The sequence below is a fragment of the Scomber japonicus genome, chromosome 13 (genome assembly GCF_027409825.1).
Source record: "Scomber japonicus isolate fScoJap1 chromosome 13, fScoJap1.pri, whole genome shotgun sequence".
Classification (NCBI taxonomy): Eukaryota; Metazoa; Chordata; class Actinopteri; order Scombriformes; family Scombridae; genus Scomber; species Scomber japonicus.
In genome coordinates, this window is record NC_070590.1 from 16,956,092 (window position 1) to 16,974,861 (window position 18,770).

At 38.6% G+C, this 18,770-nt stretch overlaps 1 protein-coding gene across 1 annotated transcript; it reads right to left on the reverse strand.

The window, feature by feature from the left end:
* Positions 1–3,605: 3,605 nt before the first annotated feature.
* On the reverse strand, positions 3,606–18,379 carry nectin1a (nectin cell adhesion molecule 1a). The gene is made up of 10 exons (XM_053332199.1): positions 18,328–18,379; positions 9,936–10,048; positions 7,547–7,805; positions 6,307–6,424; positions 5,800–5,981; positions 5,554–5,671; positions 5,230–5,381; positions 4,984–5,116; positions 4,806–4,869; positions 3,606–3,933 (listed from the first exon to the last, which is right to left on the reverse strand). The coding sequence occupies exons 1-10, from the start codon at positions 18,377–18,379 to the stop codon at positions 3,610–3,612; spliced, it is 1,515 nt and encodes a 504-aa protein (XP_053188174.1). The 3' UTR covers positions 3,606–3,609.
* Between the last annotated feature and the right edge of the window lie 391 nt (positions 18,380–18,770).

Consider the following 18,770-nt stretch of genomic DNA (forward strand, 5'->3'; position numbering starts at 1 on the left):
TGAGATTTGTTCTTATTCTGTGCTTTTAAAGTCAGTGTGAGTTTATGTGTTTATAAAAGAGGGAAGAGTGGGGGCTTGTTAGGTGGAACTGCGAGTGTGTAATGGGAGATGTGTGTCATGAATGAATGTAGTACAGTGATCAGTTTTCCTGACTTGGCAGAGATGAAGACTGAATTGCAGCAGAACCTGAAGAGACATTTAGAAAGTTGTGACACAGCGATCAAGTGAAATAAAAAGAACATTATAATAAGAGCTGGAAATAGGAAGATATGCTGTGTGTTGAGCCAATATTTTAACATAGACATGAATAAACTATGTTATAAGAATACCGTGTGTTCAAAGTGAAACAATAAATAAAATACATGAAAAATATATAAAATTAATTTGACATTAAACTATTTAATGTGTGACCTATATAACAGAAAATTCCTTCCTGGAGAGCGGGACTGTCAGAGACAGACACTGTGTTTCAGTCTCTCACCATCAGGTGGTGATACATCTCAGCATCGAGTAAAATGACCCCAGCTAACAAGTTGGTTGGCCTCAGACATGTTTATCTGTTTAATGGAGTGGAAGTAAGTAAGTAAAAATCATGCAATAAAAAGCAGGAAGTTAGTTAGCAAAGCATGAGAGGAAAAGACCAGAAGACACACTCTCTCTCTCTCTCTCTCTCTCTCTCTCTCTCTCTCTCTCTCTCTGTCTCTCTGTCTCAACACAGCTGAAGAAAAGAGGATATGAGGGCTAAACTAAAAGCTGAATATTAAAGTTGTAAAGTCAATGAACACCCCATGGGAGTTGGACACAGTGGATTTATGGCTAGTAGCTTACGTGGAGAGTTAGGGATTCATTGTCAGGGATTTCAGTGACACACAAAAGCAGCTTTAAAGGGCAACCTGGTGACTGACTGAAACTATAATACCAGAATCTAAGTCACATACTGTATGAGACCTGCCAACTGTCACACATTGACTGTGACACTCACACAACTGATACTTTTCACACACACTCATGCCACACATCCATTTTCTCAGTTGTTGCAGCATGAAAAGATGCACACAGATAGACAAGACAGAGCAGCACAGCACACCAACAGCGGGGCAAAGCCAGAAATACATGCAAATCTATCAGATTGTATATTATTCCCATGCATGCTGTTTAGAGTAATCTCAGTCAGCGGCTCTTTGGTAAACTGCAGTGTCTCTTTGATGTAATGTTTACCGTGCTCATGATCTTAGTTTAGCATGTTAGCACGCTAACATTTGCAAATGAGTACTAAACACACAGTACAGCTGACACTGATGAGAATGTTGTCAGGTTTTTAAAGGTTCAGTGACAAATCAAAGTTTTGGACACATTCAAAATTTGAACTGATGATGGGGCGACATCAAAAGCGATTATTAGCTCCAAAGTCTCATGCTTTGTCTGTGGGACTCACACAACTGGCACAGATCTCACAACCTCACACCACACATGCCTTTTCTCACGCTTAATTTTCATCTTTGCTTCTTTTGATGGAACAACAGGATTATTTTTTCACTGGCTGATGTGCAGATCATAACAAGGTTAAGGCAGCATCTTTCATGGATTGTCAGTGTCATCTGTTTGGACCAAAAGCATATAACTACAAATGATTGTGATGTGCATAACAGTGGAGCTAATCATTTATTCAGATATTAATTCTAATTTGACAGACCTGAGAGACTAAAGCGTTGGATGATAGGAGTGACTTACTGAGATGCATAGATCTTACTTATGTTTTGAAGAAAAATATGTGTAATATCTGGAGTGTAATGGGTCAATTCACCACAAATAATTCTCATTTTATTATCAACAAAAATAATAGGAACAAATCTGACTCCAAGCTAAAGTCAAAACTTGGCAACCTGGTTATTACAGTTCAGCCAGAGGGAGACATTAATATCTATACCAAAGTTTATGGCAATCGTTGAGACATTTTACTCAAAAGTCCAAATCTAAATCTTATGTTGGTGCAGGACTGGAACTAATGATTATTTTTCAATTGGTATATTGGTCATTAGGATTCATGCCCTGGGGACCATGAATGTCTGTACAAAATTTCAAGACAATCCAGTCAATAGTTGTTGAGATATTTCAGTTTAGTCCAAAGTGGCTGACAAACCAACATTGCTTATTTAATTAATTAACTTTATGTACCTCTTAGGAAAAAACCTGGCTTATATGAAGTAGTTTGTCAACTGTGAGCAATCAGGAGCGTCAAACGGTAAAGTTTATCCCTATTATTATTATTATTATTATTAACTTGTTGGCTCCTCATCATGTACGCTGTAACCAATAATAGCAGCAGACAGATAACCAATAGTTCAACACTATGTAATTCTGTGCATAAGTGTAAGCGTAGAATCTTTGGTTCAAAGCTGCTGTTCCTTTGTGTTGTCAAGGATCAGCCATCCTGTCTTCTCTAAGGGTCAGCTGTCTTATGTTCTTGTTGTTGTTGAGACCAACACTGAACTTATAAATAATTGACTAAAGCTGTAAGAGGTTAAGCCTAAGTGGACGTCTTTGTGTGGGGCAGGGGAGGGGATTAATTCAATGAAACAAGTGTGACTGAAAGTGCCCACTCACCTCTTACTTGAATTTACGAGCTAAGATTTCTATATACAGTAAGTGCTGCTCTCCTGAGATAGTGGAAAGGATTATTACGTCATATCCTTCTTCATTCATGAATTTCAGGATGTGACCTTTTCTTTGTGCTTATTTAAAAAGTCACAAAGAAAGTTTCTCCTATGATTCAGGCTGCATTGCACTGATTGATTGATTGACTGTTTAGAATAAGAGAGAAAGAGAAGATGATTTTGTGGTTTTCTTGTAGTGGTTTGACAGTCCACCGCCGATACAAGTTTACATGATCATTTTTATTTAAATGCTGAAAATGTAAGGTTCATCAGACAGCCAGTGTCAATGAGTACTAAAACTGACAGATACCACGAATAAAAACATCAAGTTCATAAAGTCATCGTCTTCAGTAAATAAAAATGTAAATAATACAAAATACAAGCACAGTGAGAGTATTACATCGGGACAAAGTAGAAGAAGAAGGAAGAAGGTGAGGTCAGTGTTTACAGGATAGAGAGAGTGAGCATTAGACATAGAGTAGGATTTTTTTTTTTTCATTTTCATTTGTTGCATTTTTTTTTTATAAAATCATAGCACAGAGGATAAAGTAAGGGGTCAACCACATCTGACATCAAGAGATAATCCCATCCATTCAGTTTGGAGTATTTACCAGTGAAATGTAATACATTCATGCAATATAAACTTCCTCTAACCTAAAACTTAACTTTGCAGACAAGCATTTGAATCATGGTTCAATAATCTTCCCTTTTTTTCAAACAATATATAACACAGTAAAAGACAAAAGAGAGAAAATGTTTTAAAAGTGGACATAATCTCATAAGTCCATAAACAAAAGCTGCATTGTCTTTTGCCCTTCAGAGCCGCCTCAAATGGCAAAAACAGGGCAGACAAACTGCCTAGCAGTCCGGAGTGAGACACAAGTTTCCAGCGTCCTCTTGGGAAAGGGTCAAATTTGAATCAGGGCAAGGTTTGAGTCTGTGAGGAGGCGTCCAATCAGACGTACTGCTCTTTGGGGAAAGTGTACGCTGCCATCCCAGGGGGAGGAGAAGCCAGGCCCGGCACGGAGGGGTACTTAAAGATGGCTGTGGTGTGTGAGGGAGGGGAGAAGGTGTTTTTTGATGTGGCGGTGCTGCTGCTGCTGCTGCTGGTGGTTGCATTAGTGGGTTGTGAGGAGTGGTAGGGGTGTTGGGGCAGAAATGAGAGAGGGGGGTTAATGGGAGGGGAGTAGGGCTCTGGGTAGTCCTCCTTGTTACAGGCCAGTCTGTAGCTCACATAGTCTGCTGTGTTTGGAAGCTCTTCATAAAATCGTGCTGAATGCTGTGGAGAGGTGGGAGGAAATCAGAAATAAAGTGCATCTTAAGAACAGTGGTGGAAGTTGACATTTAAGACTAGTAATTTGTGATGTGAAAAAAGAAAAAGAAAAAATTAGTTATGTCTGTTTTGGTGTGATATAATACAAGAGGAAGGAGAAGAAAAACCAGGTTTTGAGACACCACTACTAATCAACTAATCTAACATCTTTCTCCATTTCTGCCTTTCTGTTCTCTCAAAGGTCACCACTCTTAAGATGAAAGAAAATTCACAAAGCTGAACTTTATGAGAGGCCTTATTACTTTTCCATCACTAGTAAAATCCACTGATAACACAAACTCCACTAAAATGAAGTGATTAAGATCCATAATGTTCCTATTATAAATGGTGGTGGACCTTACACTCTGCGTCTACAACTGTTTTCCTGATAAATACTAAACTTTTCCAAAAAATAAATAAATATATATATATATATATATATATATGTGTGTATATACACATAAATTCAAATCATAGCAGAAATATTAGTGAAGATACACAAATATCACCAAACATAAAACATACAGTATATTCAGTTTTACTTTTGTGCTTTGGAAGTTTTTATTTCATTATTTTTGTGATGACTGATATGATTGCTGTTTTTTTTATGTTGGTAACAGTTCCATTATGTATGTTTTTAATGCATAATATTATGTTTTTAATGTAATATAGAATATTATATAAGCATTAGTATCAATATAGCATTAATTCTGTTGTTATTCTACTATTGTAATGTACTTTCAGGAATACCATGTATACAGTTTTATGAAATATGTAAGCTATAGCATAAGTATGCTTTACTTTAACATGTGATATATAAATTACAACACATAGTGTACCTGAATATCATCTGCTGGTCTTTTCCTTATTGGCTGGGACAGTTTTCTGGACGGAGAGTCATTTCTGATCATAAAGAAAGAGAAAGTATGAGATACACGATTCAAGGATACACAGCCTTTTCGTACAAACATGCACATGACCTAAAGGGATAGATGGATAAATGGACTGTTTACGTACGAGGACTCGCTTTTTCTACTTCTTATTTTGAGCACCAGGACTGTGATGGTAATGCCCATAAGTACTCCAGCAGCCAGTAATAAGGCGACTACACTGATCACATCACCAGTTGCGATCTGCGGTAATGGCTTTTCTACAAAGAAAATACACATAAGCATGTATCAGTAAATATTAGAACAAACATGCATCGTCATTTACAGTGTCATGGCAGGGAAAAACTGATGAACTGACTCCAGATAACCGTACCTATAATGCTGATTTCCACGGAGGCTGATCTCGTGCCAATGCTGTTAGTTGCATCACACACATAGGTACCTTGCAGATCGTATGTGGCCGGCCCTTTAAATGTAAGAACATTGTCTCGGATCTCTGCATTGCTCGGTATGGAGCCATTTATCCTGCAGAAAACAGGAAAAATGAATCAAAAATAGAAACCAAAACTCTTCAAAATAACATTTTTATCAAAGTTAATAAATCAGTTTTTGAGGTTTGTTTTGAAAATCATGTGTATCCCGACTAAATTCCCTTTAGATAGTGGATTTGAGTGAAACAAAAACAAACTGTACTCACACTCTCCACTGATACAGAGAGACAGCTGGGTTGGCATCAGCTTGGCAGCTCAGTTGGACGTTTTCTCGGTTCAGATACCAGTTTCCATCAAAGCCATCCACCGAAACATCTGGCTCGTCTGGTAGACACACGCACACACATTAAAAAAAGAGAAAATAAAGCTTGTAATAGTGTTGTGGCACACATGACACAACACAAAACATCTGTCCTTCTGTCTACCTGCGATGTTATGAAAGAGAGACTTACACTGAATATCAAGGGTGACACTGTCAGTGTAGACCTCCTCGTTGTAAGTGGTGACGCAGGTGAGCGTTTCCTTGTGTGTGTCTCTGCTGGGCACCAAAATGTAGTCACTCTGAATGGTGAATGTCCCATCTGAGTTTTTGTACTCCCGGGTGGTCACTTCTCCTGGCACCCTCGTCTCCCACCTGCATACGTTAAGAAATCAGTGTCATGGCACAGAGTAGATACAGACTGTGCATGTGCATAGCAAAGGGACAAAGGTTTAATTTAGGAAAGCTACATATGAAAAGAAGAAGCAGAAGACATGAAATTGATCAAGTAGAAGCATGCAGATATAAGAAAGAGGGTGGTTTTAGGTAGGATTAAAATAACTAGGAGGGTGTTGTCACAAAGCAAGCCACAACACTTCCTGTAGTAAAACTCAGCTTTTAAAAATGAAGGGCAAGAGGGAAAATACTCCTTTAGACACACAAAACACACACACACACACACACACACACACACACACACCTGATGGTACCAGGTGGTTTTCCATTGGCAGAGACGCAGGTGGCCACCGGTGTTTTCAGGTTGGATGCGCGAGCCACCAGTGTTGGCGAGGACAGACTCATCTGGGTTGTTGGGCGAACTGAACCAATAAAAATAAGCATAAGCACTGAGTTGTATTCTTTTAAAGCATGATAATTTAGTGTAATGTTGAAATTATTACAGCTTATTCAAGGTGTTGACAGGTAAAAGTTGTACCCCCTCAATTTAGATCTATATGTAAAGTGGTATCCATGCACTTGGTACTTAATATTTATATTAGGATATAAAGTAAAATAGAAAATAAAAAATGTCAGATATTACATTTTCACATTGCTAGCTAGAGCTCTATAATGTACAGGTATTCAATTGCCTTCAGAAAACAGAATACAGTATTTTTCAATGTCAAAGTTCATTCTTGATTTGGGAAACAGTAGTTTGACAAAAATGTAATCTTCAAATAATCTGCCAGACTGCAAAACTATTGTGGACCACCGGTAAAACTGAATTATGTGCCATTCAACACCTTAAAGGAATGACTCAACATTTGGGAAATATGCTCATTTGCTTTCATTGGAGACCACTCTCATATCTACCCTGTCCATTAAATGGCTTAGCTGTTTGGCTTAGCCTAGCATAAAAGCCTGAAAAAGGGGAAACAGCTAGCTCAGCTCTGTCTGAAGGTAATGTAATCTACCTGCACCTCTAACACTAACTAATTAACACATTATATTTCGTTTGTTTAATTTGTATAAAAAAAAACTAGAGTAAAGTTGTGTTTTATGGGGGGATTCATTCTTGGCTGTGAGCAGTGACTTTCTGGATTGTCTGCTTATTGTTTGACAACCTCATGATAACGGCAAGACTCTCCTAAAATGTCCAACTATTCCCTTAATATCTGTACTTGTGCACTGAACAAAAGTGCTGTGACCATTACTGATCAAAGTGTCTACTGAAAGTCATCAGTAGATGGCCAAAGAAACATCAAAATCACCACTGAACAGAGACAAGTGCACTTTAAAGTCTCAGTGAGTTACAATGTTTTTTTTTTTTGGGGGGGGGGGGGGGGGTCATAGGTCAGTTTCCAAGGTTGAGGATGAACTTTTGCACTCAAGAAACCCCCAAAACAACAGATGTTCATAAAGCATCCTCTGACAGATCTATCTGAGGGTGCTATCTGAGGTTTCTCACACGTAAAGCTCAGATAATCCGACGTCTGTCTTACCGTAGACGGTGAGGTTTACTGTGTTTTCTCTGTTCCCTGCAGGGAATGTGGTGTATTCACAGATGTAGCTGGCCTCATCAGAGAGGCGTAGTGAGGAGAAAGTGATGGTGGTGTCATCAAGAGTTGGAGTTCGGCGCCTCACTGCTGCATTCTTGAAGGTGACACGGTCCCTATAGGGTGGGGCAACAGACACACCCAGGGATGGGTTGGCGATCGCCACATTCTGCTTTGTGCCGTTCACTAGTTTCTGCCATGTTACCTTGGGAGGGAAGGATCGATGGAAATGGAAACAGTTATTGATGGAGAACAGGGAAAAGCTCTCTGACCTAAACCACAGACAAATTAATATTTCTATGTTTATGAGTAATAGATATTATTTATTATATAAGAGTTTGCTTACAATAAAGAAACAAAATGAATGTGAAATAAGTATCCACAATGTGCCAGTTCCACCAAACCGCACTGGTGACTCTAGCCCATTACACTGCATATTATTTATTATATATACTATATTATTATTATTATTATTTATGTTATTATATTATTTATACCACAAATTAATTTCCTGGCAGGTAGTGGATCAGCTCACTAATGCATTCAATAGATGGTTGGAGTAAACAATTGCTAGTTACATTATTAATGCCATTTGAGAGCAGGGACTGACTTGAGATCTTTAATGCTTTGAAAAGGCAGCTAGTAAACAAACTGCTTTAAAAGTCCCTGATGTACTTCCCAATATTTGCTCAATATTTGCTCAATGATGCACATCTCCAATATTTCTATATGTCCTCTAAATGTGAAAAAATGTAATTGATTTTCTTTCCTGTGCCACATCTGATGCAAATTAAATGTGTTTTCTGTTTGCACTGACCAACAAATAGAAGGTGCTGACATTCCTCCAATAAGCATGTTTTGTTGAAGCAGTTGTGTAACTAATACAATGTAATATTATGTTTAGTCAGATCCTTCCACCACATGATTGAGCCAAAGAAGGCCTATTTTTGATATGATGATGTTTTTTTTGTTTTTTAAGGGGTGGGTGAGAGAGATTAGAGCATTTGGAGAGACAGAAATAGTCCACTGACTTAACTGACCTTTCCTCTCACGCCACTAGCAGCTCCGAGTTTTCACTAAAGGTTCACATTTGTGGTTTTAAGCGAAATGTCTCAGCAACTTTTGAATGCATTGTTGTGACTGTTGGTACACGTCATATTGCCCTCAGGAAAACTGCAACAACCCAAAGATGCAGAATTTTCATCGAATGCCATCATCAGGTCAAAATTTAAAATAGTCCAAAATGATTAAATACATGTAAAATGAACGACAATCCCATTAGCTTCATGCTTATCTAACAAGGTAAACATGGTAGACTTTGAGCCTGCTTACCATCAGCATGTTCGCACTGTTATTATGAACATGTCAGCAGGCTGATGTTAGCATCTAGCTCACAGTAGAGCTGTACCTAAGTACAGAGCTGCTAGTCTGGCTGTAGAATCTTCTTTTTTAATACCTGACATTTGGTAGGAAAATAAAAATGTATTCATTATTGGCCTTTACTTGTGGTTAGTTTTGTATTCACACAGGGTTTTTATCAATGAATCATGAACTTTTGGGCATAGCGTCATGTGGACTGACAGGTGACTCTTTCATTGAACAGATGCATCATCAGAGCATAATTGACTAAGGTAAATAAATCACAAAAAATTAACTGATTATGGAGCATTGATAGTCAAGTAAAGAACAGAGAAAGAAGAGGCATTTTGTACTGTAATAATATTACAAAAGGATAGTTACTGTGTGGTAACATACATTATTTGTATTGGGTAACTGGCATCTAATGGAACAGACTTGACAGAAATGGAATATAATATTCACAAGTATGTTTTTTAATTTGTGTATAATCACCCAAAAATAAGAATCGTGTCTGTGTTAGCTTAGAATGAGCCAGCTGAAACCTCATCACTACATGCCACTTAATCCTACACACTGGTCCTTTAACTCCTTTTCACTTTCTGTTTTATCAGGGAAAAATGTTCATATTCACATGGTGACACACGTTCATGTTACCAGAGTAACCAATAATATTCTATAGGATATAGCCCATATCGCTTACACATATCGGGTACTGCTTTCTTTGCAGTACCAGATAACCAAATGTTTATGATCAGCTGATGGATTTAATAGTCGTTCAGCTTTTCAATTCAAGGTAAAATCATATCTATTATCAAAATGTCCTGATTGGAGACCCGCTTTTTCAGTTGCTCTCGGTCCAGTTGTTCAATTTGGACCCTAGTCTGGTTTCCTTATCGATGTGTGTGCTCAATGGGAATGGGATTTCCATTTTGTGTATGCAGCTGTGTGCTATCCACCTGTACAGGTGGATGAGTACCTGAGAGATCTTCACTGGCGGGGAGCTGTTGATGAACCGACAGCGGAGATCCACCTTTGAACCCACATACCCCGACTTCCCGTCATCCATTTCCACAGACTGGCCATTCACTCCTGTAGTTGAGACACAAGAAGTAAAGGCATAAAACACTTTCATCTACACACTTGGCGGACACACACACAGCGTGCAGTGTCAGACAGGCATGCTCTAAGCTGTTTGCAGTCAGCACAGCATGTGGAGCTTATAAAGTGCGCTGAGCTGTCAAAGGTGATACATGATTTAGCAGCGTGAGGGTGAGCTGAGGTCAAAGGTGGTGGATTAAAGCGAGGTATAAATAAGTGTGATTTGTTTGACTGTTCCCACTGACTTACTGATCCCCTTTAACAAATCCACAGCAGAACCCCTCCCACTTCTCGAGTGTGCGTCAGTCACGTGTGTTCCCTTGTGTTGGTCAGATATTCTGTGAGTAACATCATAATTCATCTGGTGGGCTCATATTGTTCATGATGCAGCATAGAGAACAATGATAGTACACAGAACAAAACAATCCAAAACAATAGCAGCTCTCATTCTCATACACCAACACAGTAACCCCACCACCACACACACATCCATGCCAATAACCAAATGTGCTTAAAGTATCCCATTGTATCTCAATCAGTAACTATCAGCCATCTTTGATTAAAATATCCTTAATCTAATCATTATTTATTTACCAATGCATTTACTGACTTTTACTATTATGAAATCATTTTATTTTTTATAGTTAATCCACTTACAATCCCTTCTCCCTCTTCTTAACATGACCAAGCCAAGAAAACTAAGAAAGCACAAGTGCTGAAAAGATGGTAATACATCGAAAAATAGTTGTTGACTATTTACTTGCTACTTTCCCTGAAGCTCCCTGAAGATATTAAGTATTCTCAGTCATTCTTAATAAATGTATTCATTTTGATTACTTTGTGCTTTGAACTTGCTGGGCTAGGGGGAAAATGTAAAAATATAAGTTTTGCAACAGCTACAGAGTATAATCAATGTTACACATTATCCTCACAAACATAATGATCATGTACTTTTTTTCTCTCCAAGGTCACCCCAAAAATCTCATATTGGTGCTGCTTGGATGGGTTTTTAGGGCACTATCAAAAGAAACACACTGGCTTGGAAATACAGACTAATATCTTCTATATGTGACAGTACAGCCAAACATTTCTGTGTCATTATAGAAACATCAATTTCAGCAAAGAATACCTGAGGTTTAGTCATACAAATTGGATTTTAATCAGATTTTCAATATGTGATATAATTATTTCCTGTACACACAAAACTACTTCAGCTGGTAACTAACTATAACTTCTCAAACATCCAATGCTACAAACCAGATGACTGGAAAATCTTTTTATAGAAATATGACTGTGCGATATGTACCCAGGAGTGTTTTCCACATTTCAAAATATTGTATTTTAAAGTAACAAATATAATGGAGTGCCATAGTTCATTGTTCATCATCATATTCAATATTTCCATGTTATTAATGGAAGAGTATTGATGAGCCTAGTCTCTGTCACAGAAGAAGCCAATTAAAAACACCCCAGGCTGACAGCATAGACATCAAAAGTATATTCAGCTCTTCTTCGCTCTGACAGCATCCTCTTGTGACTCATGGAATGATGCTATAACCTACAAACGGTATTTCGGGATCTGAACTTTTTGGTATTTGTGCTTCTCTAGTAATGTGCTATAACACAATAACTGAACAACGGTGGAGTTTGACAAAAATGTGATCAGTAAAGGAGGATATATAATCAATACTGCAACATATTTGTGTTGTGGTACATTATAGAGACACTGGCACCAATATTATTGCACATTCTCTACTTATTTAATTTAAATAATATATCTATAAAACAATATGAGCAGTAGTTTTTACATGCTGAAGGTTTATGTCGTAATTTTTTGTTTGTCTTAATTGACTGAAATCAAGCAGATGTGAGGTCATGGTTCTTTCTTTGAGACATTTTATATCTGGGACTCATTCTTTCCTTCAGTTTTTTAAATGTTTATTTCTCTCTCTTGCTTCATTTTCCTTCTGGGTGTTGCAGAAATATTTGAAGTGGGCAAGGAGATGGTGTAATGTGTAGTTTGCTTCAGTGAATATGGGTAAGGTAAAATTAACAAAAACGTCTTACTGCCATATTAAAAAGAAAAAGTTCCTTCCCTCCATTGAACCCATGTTCACCCTCTCACTATCCATGAGAAGTGTCAATATCATCCCATATTTGCTCTACAGACAGGCTTAGACAAAGCTTCATGTGTGGTGTGCCCCAGGGGTTAATTCTAGGCCCAATCCTGTTCTCTTTGTACCTAATCCCTCCAGGCCACAGAATTCCATGTTTTTATGTCTCTTATCAAAACTGAAATAAAATAAACTTCACCAAGTTTTCCCCCGCATCAATATGACTAATTGTTTAACCAGCCCTGTTCTGTTACATCTGCTGCAAAAAATAGTTGCAATAGTTGATTATGTCTCAGGTTTCTCCTTCAACCTTGGAAAGCGTTCCATGCTTTTATCACATCTCAACTTGATTGAAAACACCTTGTTCACTTGTCTCAGCCAACACACACTCATTTGCCAACTACTCTTTCTGTTAGGATTAGGATAGATTTTGGTTTTATTTAGACAAGGTACAAAGTTCAGAACAGCCTTCTTTAAAATCTCAGGGATCTCAAACTACAGAGTTTGTGGGAAAATAAGTAGCAAAATAGCAGACGATCACTGTAAATCACATTAACATTATGATAGTGCAGTCTTGGTAAATGGAATCTAATGTTAGAAATAGCATTATATTCTTGAATGACATATGAAAATCCTTCAACAATGAGCTGAATAACAATTAACAAGTGACCTAGCCTAAAAAAACCTCCAATTTCATGAATATGAAGAAACACAGAGCAGAGGAATTCATCTCATCTAACTTCTCATAACTCAGGAGAGGTAAAAACCAGTAGAAGTCTGTCACCTTCTGGACCTAAAACAACACATAAGACAGGACTGCATGTATGGCTGATACATTTAAATGAATTACAGTTTTTTTTTTTTTTTTACCAACTAGCTTGATGCTGTCTTAAAATTTCGATCTGATAACAATCAAAGAAAACGCTGTAGACAATTGAATGCTACAAACTGCAGCAAGTTTGCTTTGCTGCCACATCAAACCTGCACAATTTGAAAGAATATGGTGCAGATTTAACTGGCTTTGAATTTAAAATCAGGAAGATAAAAGACAAAATGCAGTGATTCACTGAGAAAAGACATGTTAGTGTATTCCCACTACAGTTTTACCTGAAAGATCAAAATTCAAACACAAAGCCTCGATTAGATCATGATGATTAGAGAATGTATTAACTCCCTACTTTAATAGATTTGTTTGGTCTCGGCTTTCATTATAAATCTGCTGAAAAGCATTTAGCAACATGCACACAAAAGCTCAGAAATACAGATGTTAGGACCCAACTGACCTCAATCAAACAAAGACAGTATGATGTCAAGTGCAACCTCAGCTATACATTGTGGATTTTGTTCTAGTAATAAGTTTAATAGTTTTGTATTAGAGACCAAGAGTTAACCATGCCTTACATGCCCACTTTTATATCCATTCTTTGTGTGTATGTGGGTCATGGTGAGAGCGAAGGCCAGCAGTGGGAGTAGATTACAGCATTTAGGATATTAAAATCTACATCATGTAATTTATGGCCCCTATGCTGCTGTACATACATATATTCATTTTGCCATCACATGCTGATAAGCATACTTTTAAAGTAATTTGGGGCCATCACAATAGGCCATGTCTCCTATTGTGTAATTCTTAGACCAAACAACCTTTTTTATTGTGCAAACATTAAAATGCACCATGTCTGTGTTGATTCATCTCAACCACCCATGTCATGAAATGTCAAATTACATGTAAAACACTCCACTGACCTTATTATGCTTTCACTGTTGCTTGTATTACAGTTTCTCCAAAACATATGAGCAGATATAAATCAATATAATAAGTGATAGATAAAGAAGCCGAAAACCTCTGTAGCTCTACAGTATCCCATCCACTGGGGAACTTTTAAAAGTTAATTACATGTAACAGTCCTAACACTAGAACAGCAAAGAGAGTGTTTGTTAAGTAGAAAGTGTAGTGATGAATATCACAAGAAGAAGAGATCAACACATGTTCAGTGCTTTACATTTACTGTATATTTGATCAAATCTGTCAGGCGACACAGGCAAAGGAATAATTCCACATTTTGGAAAAACCGTGCATCCGCATTTTTGCTGAGGGTTAGATGAGATCATCAATACCACTCTCCCTGGTTGCCTGGCAAGCTTCACAGTGACGATACGTAACCCCCAACAAAAGTTTTTCAGCATTTGCTCTCATTAAACATGTGAGATATAGTGAGATCATTTGTGAGCTTTAGAGGTGCTAGTAGGCTAATTTTGTAGCCTCGGGGGAGAGCCAGGCTGCTGGCTATGGCTTCATATTTACCTTACAGATATTAGAGTGGTATAAAATGTCTCATCTAACAACCAAAATGTTGGACTATACCTTTAAAAGGTATTCCATGGGAGGAAATGGTACATGAGTGTCCATTCATTTACCGTCCACACACAAAGGTTTTTGTTTAGGAGCTTGCATTCAGTTGATACATGTCAGTTTGTAACTTCTTCCAGGTGTTCTTTAAATCAGGATGGTAAAATACCTTTCACTTGTGGACCCTGATACTATCCCTCATGCACACATACACGGACACACAAATGTCCCACTGAGAGTTCCCCCCACTGAGCTCTGTAGCTGAGCTGATTAGGGGCTTTAGGTGAGGGCAGAGCGGACAGAGAGCCTTCCTCTCTCTCTGTCTCTCTGTCTCACATGCATACACCCTCATATCCTGTTTGCCCCAAATCTCACCCTCTCCCACCTTCCTCTTCTCTCGCCTTTTCCATTCATATTCTTCTATTGTTTAGAGTATGGGAAATGGCCTCAGCTGTCCGCATGACAATAATCTATAAACAGCAGCCCGCCGGAATGAGGGCCCATGGGAACTTAACAACACAATGGAAGTATTGTTTCATACTTGAATGTGCAACAAATATTCAAATAAAGACCACCACAGCATGATGCTGGACTTCATTATATCCTGAGTGCATATCCTCCATCATTATCATCATGTTTATCATGTGACAGGCCAATATTTCATTCTTATGTTCATAGTTTTGGATTTACACCAATACGAATACAAGATGTGATACTATTTCAAATTTTAACCTTTTGTGTGTTCTGGATAAAACATGGATCAATACACAACAAAATATTATACAAAATGCCAAATAAAATTCAAATCATATGAAGGACTTCATTCAAGAATAAACCTAAATGGCACCTTAAAACAAGCCAAGAGCTATAAAACCATAAGTCTAAGGCAAGGTTCTTATTCACTTGAATGGGGGTTGACTGTCAGCTCAACCAGGCTCAATTTTTTTGCAGCAATGTACAGTAATGTCATCCATCTGAATGTAATCCAGCAAGCTCCTGCGCTTACTTGCAACCATACATTTCTATTAGATTACTGCATAACATGAACTTTGTATTTCTACTACTTACATCTTGATCATTGCTACAAATGATAGTTGCATTGTTGTTTTGATTCAGGGCTGTACTAACATTAGCTGAATTAGCACTTAATCCAAAGTGCAGCAGAGGCTGATGAGAAGTCATTAATAATGCAGATATTCATCCTGAAGATGAATTAACATGAATGTCTGTAACCAAATTTCACAGCAGTCCATCCAAAGAGTGTTGAGGTATTTCACAAAAAAACACAAATGTCAATTTCATGTTGACGCTAGAAGAAAAGTCACCAAATTAAGATATATCCTCTAGGTTCTGTGGACATCTGTACACACCTCTAAGGTAATCCATCCAACAGTTATTGAGACATTTCAGTGTGAATTGACTGACTGACATCACCATGGAGACATAATTAAGATCAACCTAAAACAAAAGTTTTATACAACTGAACTGCAGACGTTATAGTTACATGGCAATACCTTGTAACTTCAGCAGCCATAAATCTGTTAAAAATATTTAATTTACTGTTCATAATTTCAAACAGAGGCAACTACATCTGAAAATGCTGCACAGTTATGATTAAAAACATTTTTACAGGCCTGTGTTTGGCCTAAATCAACAGAAAACTGGAAAAGAAAGTGGAGAGAAAATCATGAAGTTAACTGGTCTGTCACATTGACACCAAGTCACTATTTGAGGTATTTAGAAGTACATGTATTAAAAATATCAGGCTGACATTTTTATCTGCAGTGGTACTCTTCATAATAAAGATCCCAGCATTAAACTGCAGGGTTTCTATGCATGACTGGCAGACAAACTACATCTATCTTCAGCCTTGCGCACTTGGCAACAAATACTAACAAACTGACCTCATGCAGCAGACGAGAAAATGAAAAACACACAGAGAGAGAAAGAAGAGAGGACAGATTAACTGTTTAATCTTTCAGGCCATCAAATCTGTGATTGATCGGGGATTATGCACTGTGTTTGTGTCTTTGGCCTTGTGACTTACTATGTACGTAGAGAAACCTGAGGCAGAAAGAAGACCAGCTGACACACACAAACACAAACCATGCTCAAGCAACTCTCCTAATTTCTCAAAACCAGCAGACGACACAGCAAATAACAAAATCTTTCCCAACAATGAAAACTGACTTTTTTAAATCCACTTTACCAAATTATGTTTGACTGATTGAAATGCAGAAAACTCTTCTTCTCCTCTTGTTTTCCCTCAAATTGATTCCAATCTCTCATTGTTTTTGATTGGGGCCTGTGTGTACGTTTGCGTGTTGGTGTTTGTGTGGGTGTGTAATCTCTGGCACTGTGGGAATGTGGAGTGTGCGCTTGGCTGGCATTCAGCGGGCAGCTCACAGGATTATGATGACTGTCGCGGCTGCATCTGCGTTTTGGGACATGAGAAGAGAATACACCCAGAGAAAGAGAGAGACAGGGAAGATGGAGAGAAATTAAGAAAATGAAAGGTCAACTGACAGAGAGACAATAAAGGGGGAAAAAAAGAAAAGCTTCAAACAGGCCAACTCTGGAGAGGCGTGGGGGGTGCACAAAATAGATAAACAAAAGAGGAAGAGGACAGAAGGGCTGTGTGTTTGTGCTGGATTATTTCTGTAGGGTAGAGTCTGTGTGATCCAGCTGTGGACAGTGGATTATGCTGAAATTCATGATGATGTCTGCTTGTCAGTCCCCGTCAGCCTTTTCTGTGTCTCCCACCGTTGGGGGAACTTTAATATGAAGGGGAAAGCTATCAGTATTAGTCTGTGACAGCACCGCACAGCACCTGACAGGCCTGCCAAGGTGTCTGCCCAGTTAGGAGAAGACAGACACGCTACGGCAACAGTCAGTAGGCTGGGATTTGGCAGCGATCATGTTGTTACACCCTTCCTGCTCCCTGTGCAGCTCTAATCCACTGCCCTGTCCTTCAACATGACAATCCCACACACATGGCGCCGCCTTACACACAGTTAGCACATACATACATATGTATGCACACCAGTAAATTACTGCTCAACCGGCACATAGGGGTTTATCACTGACCAAGTGAAAAAAGCAATCACAGCAGATGTCAAAGCAGCTCAACACATCCGTATGCTGCCACAATTGCTTTTGTCATCACGTCATGTGTGTACCGACGCCCACCCCCACACACACATGCTCCCCAACCACAAGTCTGATGCCAGCTGTATGTTTGGCCCCAGCTTAGTATGATTACACCGCTGCACCTGTTACACTGATGCAAGAGTAAGCCCATTCATTCAGACACACCCTATAAAGATGTAGAAGTGACATCTGCAGTGGTGACCACATGCACGTTTGCAGCACACCTGTTGACATCAGGTGAGATAGCTGGAAAATATGTAAAAACACCAAAACCTGTCAAAACTGTGATCTGACTTCTCAAGAAACAAAGGGAGTTAATCAACATAGTGTTTGAGATTCAATCATTTGGATGTAAAGATGAGAGGAGTTTGATGCATTTAAGTGAAAAGTGTGAGTAATGTTGAATTACCATATACTATGAACTACATTTCATTCTAAAACACTACAATTACAGTGATATTATGATAGTGTACTATAGCAATATAAAATAAACATAATACACTATTACCACATTATATAAAAGAATATCAGAAATATCAAATCACTGATCAGAATAATCTGCAATTAGACTACTACAGGCTATTTGCTTTTATTGAAACTTTATTATCACGCATCACTATTATTTAACAGGTGCTAAGAAAAGCAAGTTAGCCTACCTGAAATAACACCAGTTGTTATCAGGAATATCCAAAATCTGGCGTTTTCCATGTCCAAACCAGCGTTGCCAGCTTCTCGTTGTGGTTAAATTCCCAGTGTGGACTTGTTTGACGGCTCCTGCCTCCCAGACTGAGCGCACATCAGCGGGTTCAGCTCCAGGACTGTGTGTCAGGATCCGGTCAGGTCTCCATGTACGCACCTTAATCACTTTTCTGTGATTGACAAACTATCACCTCAAACTAGTCTGCGCACCTTGTGGCACTTTTCCTGCTGTCTCCCCTCTGACCCGCACCGGGGCTGCTGCAGTCTCCGTCCGGCTGAGGCTTGGCGGGGATAAAGCAGCTTAACGCGTGGGCAGATTATTTCCGAGATAGCCTACCCCCCCAGTCCCGACCCGACCGACAACTATCTGTCACAGTGAGGGCTGAGCTGAGCAAACCAC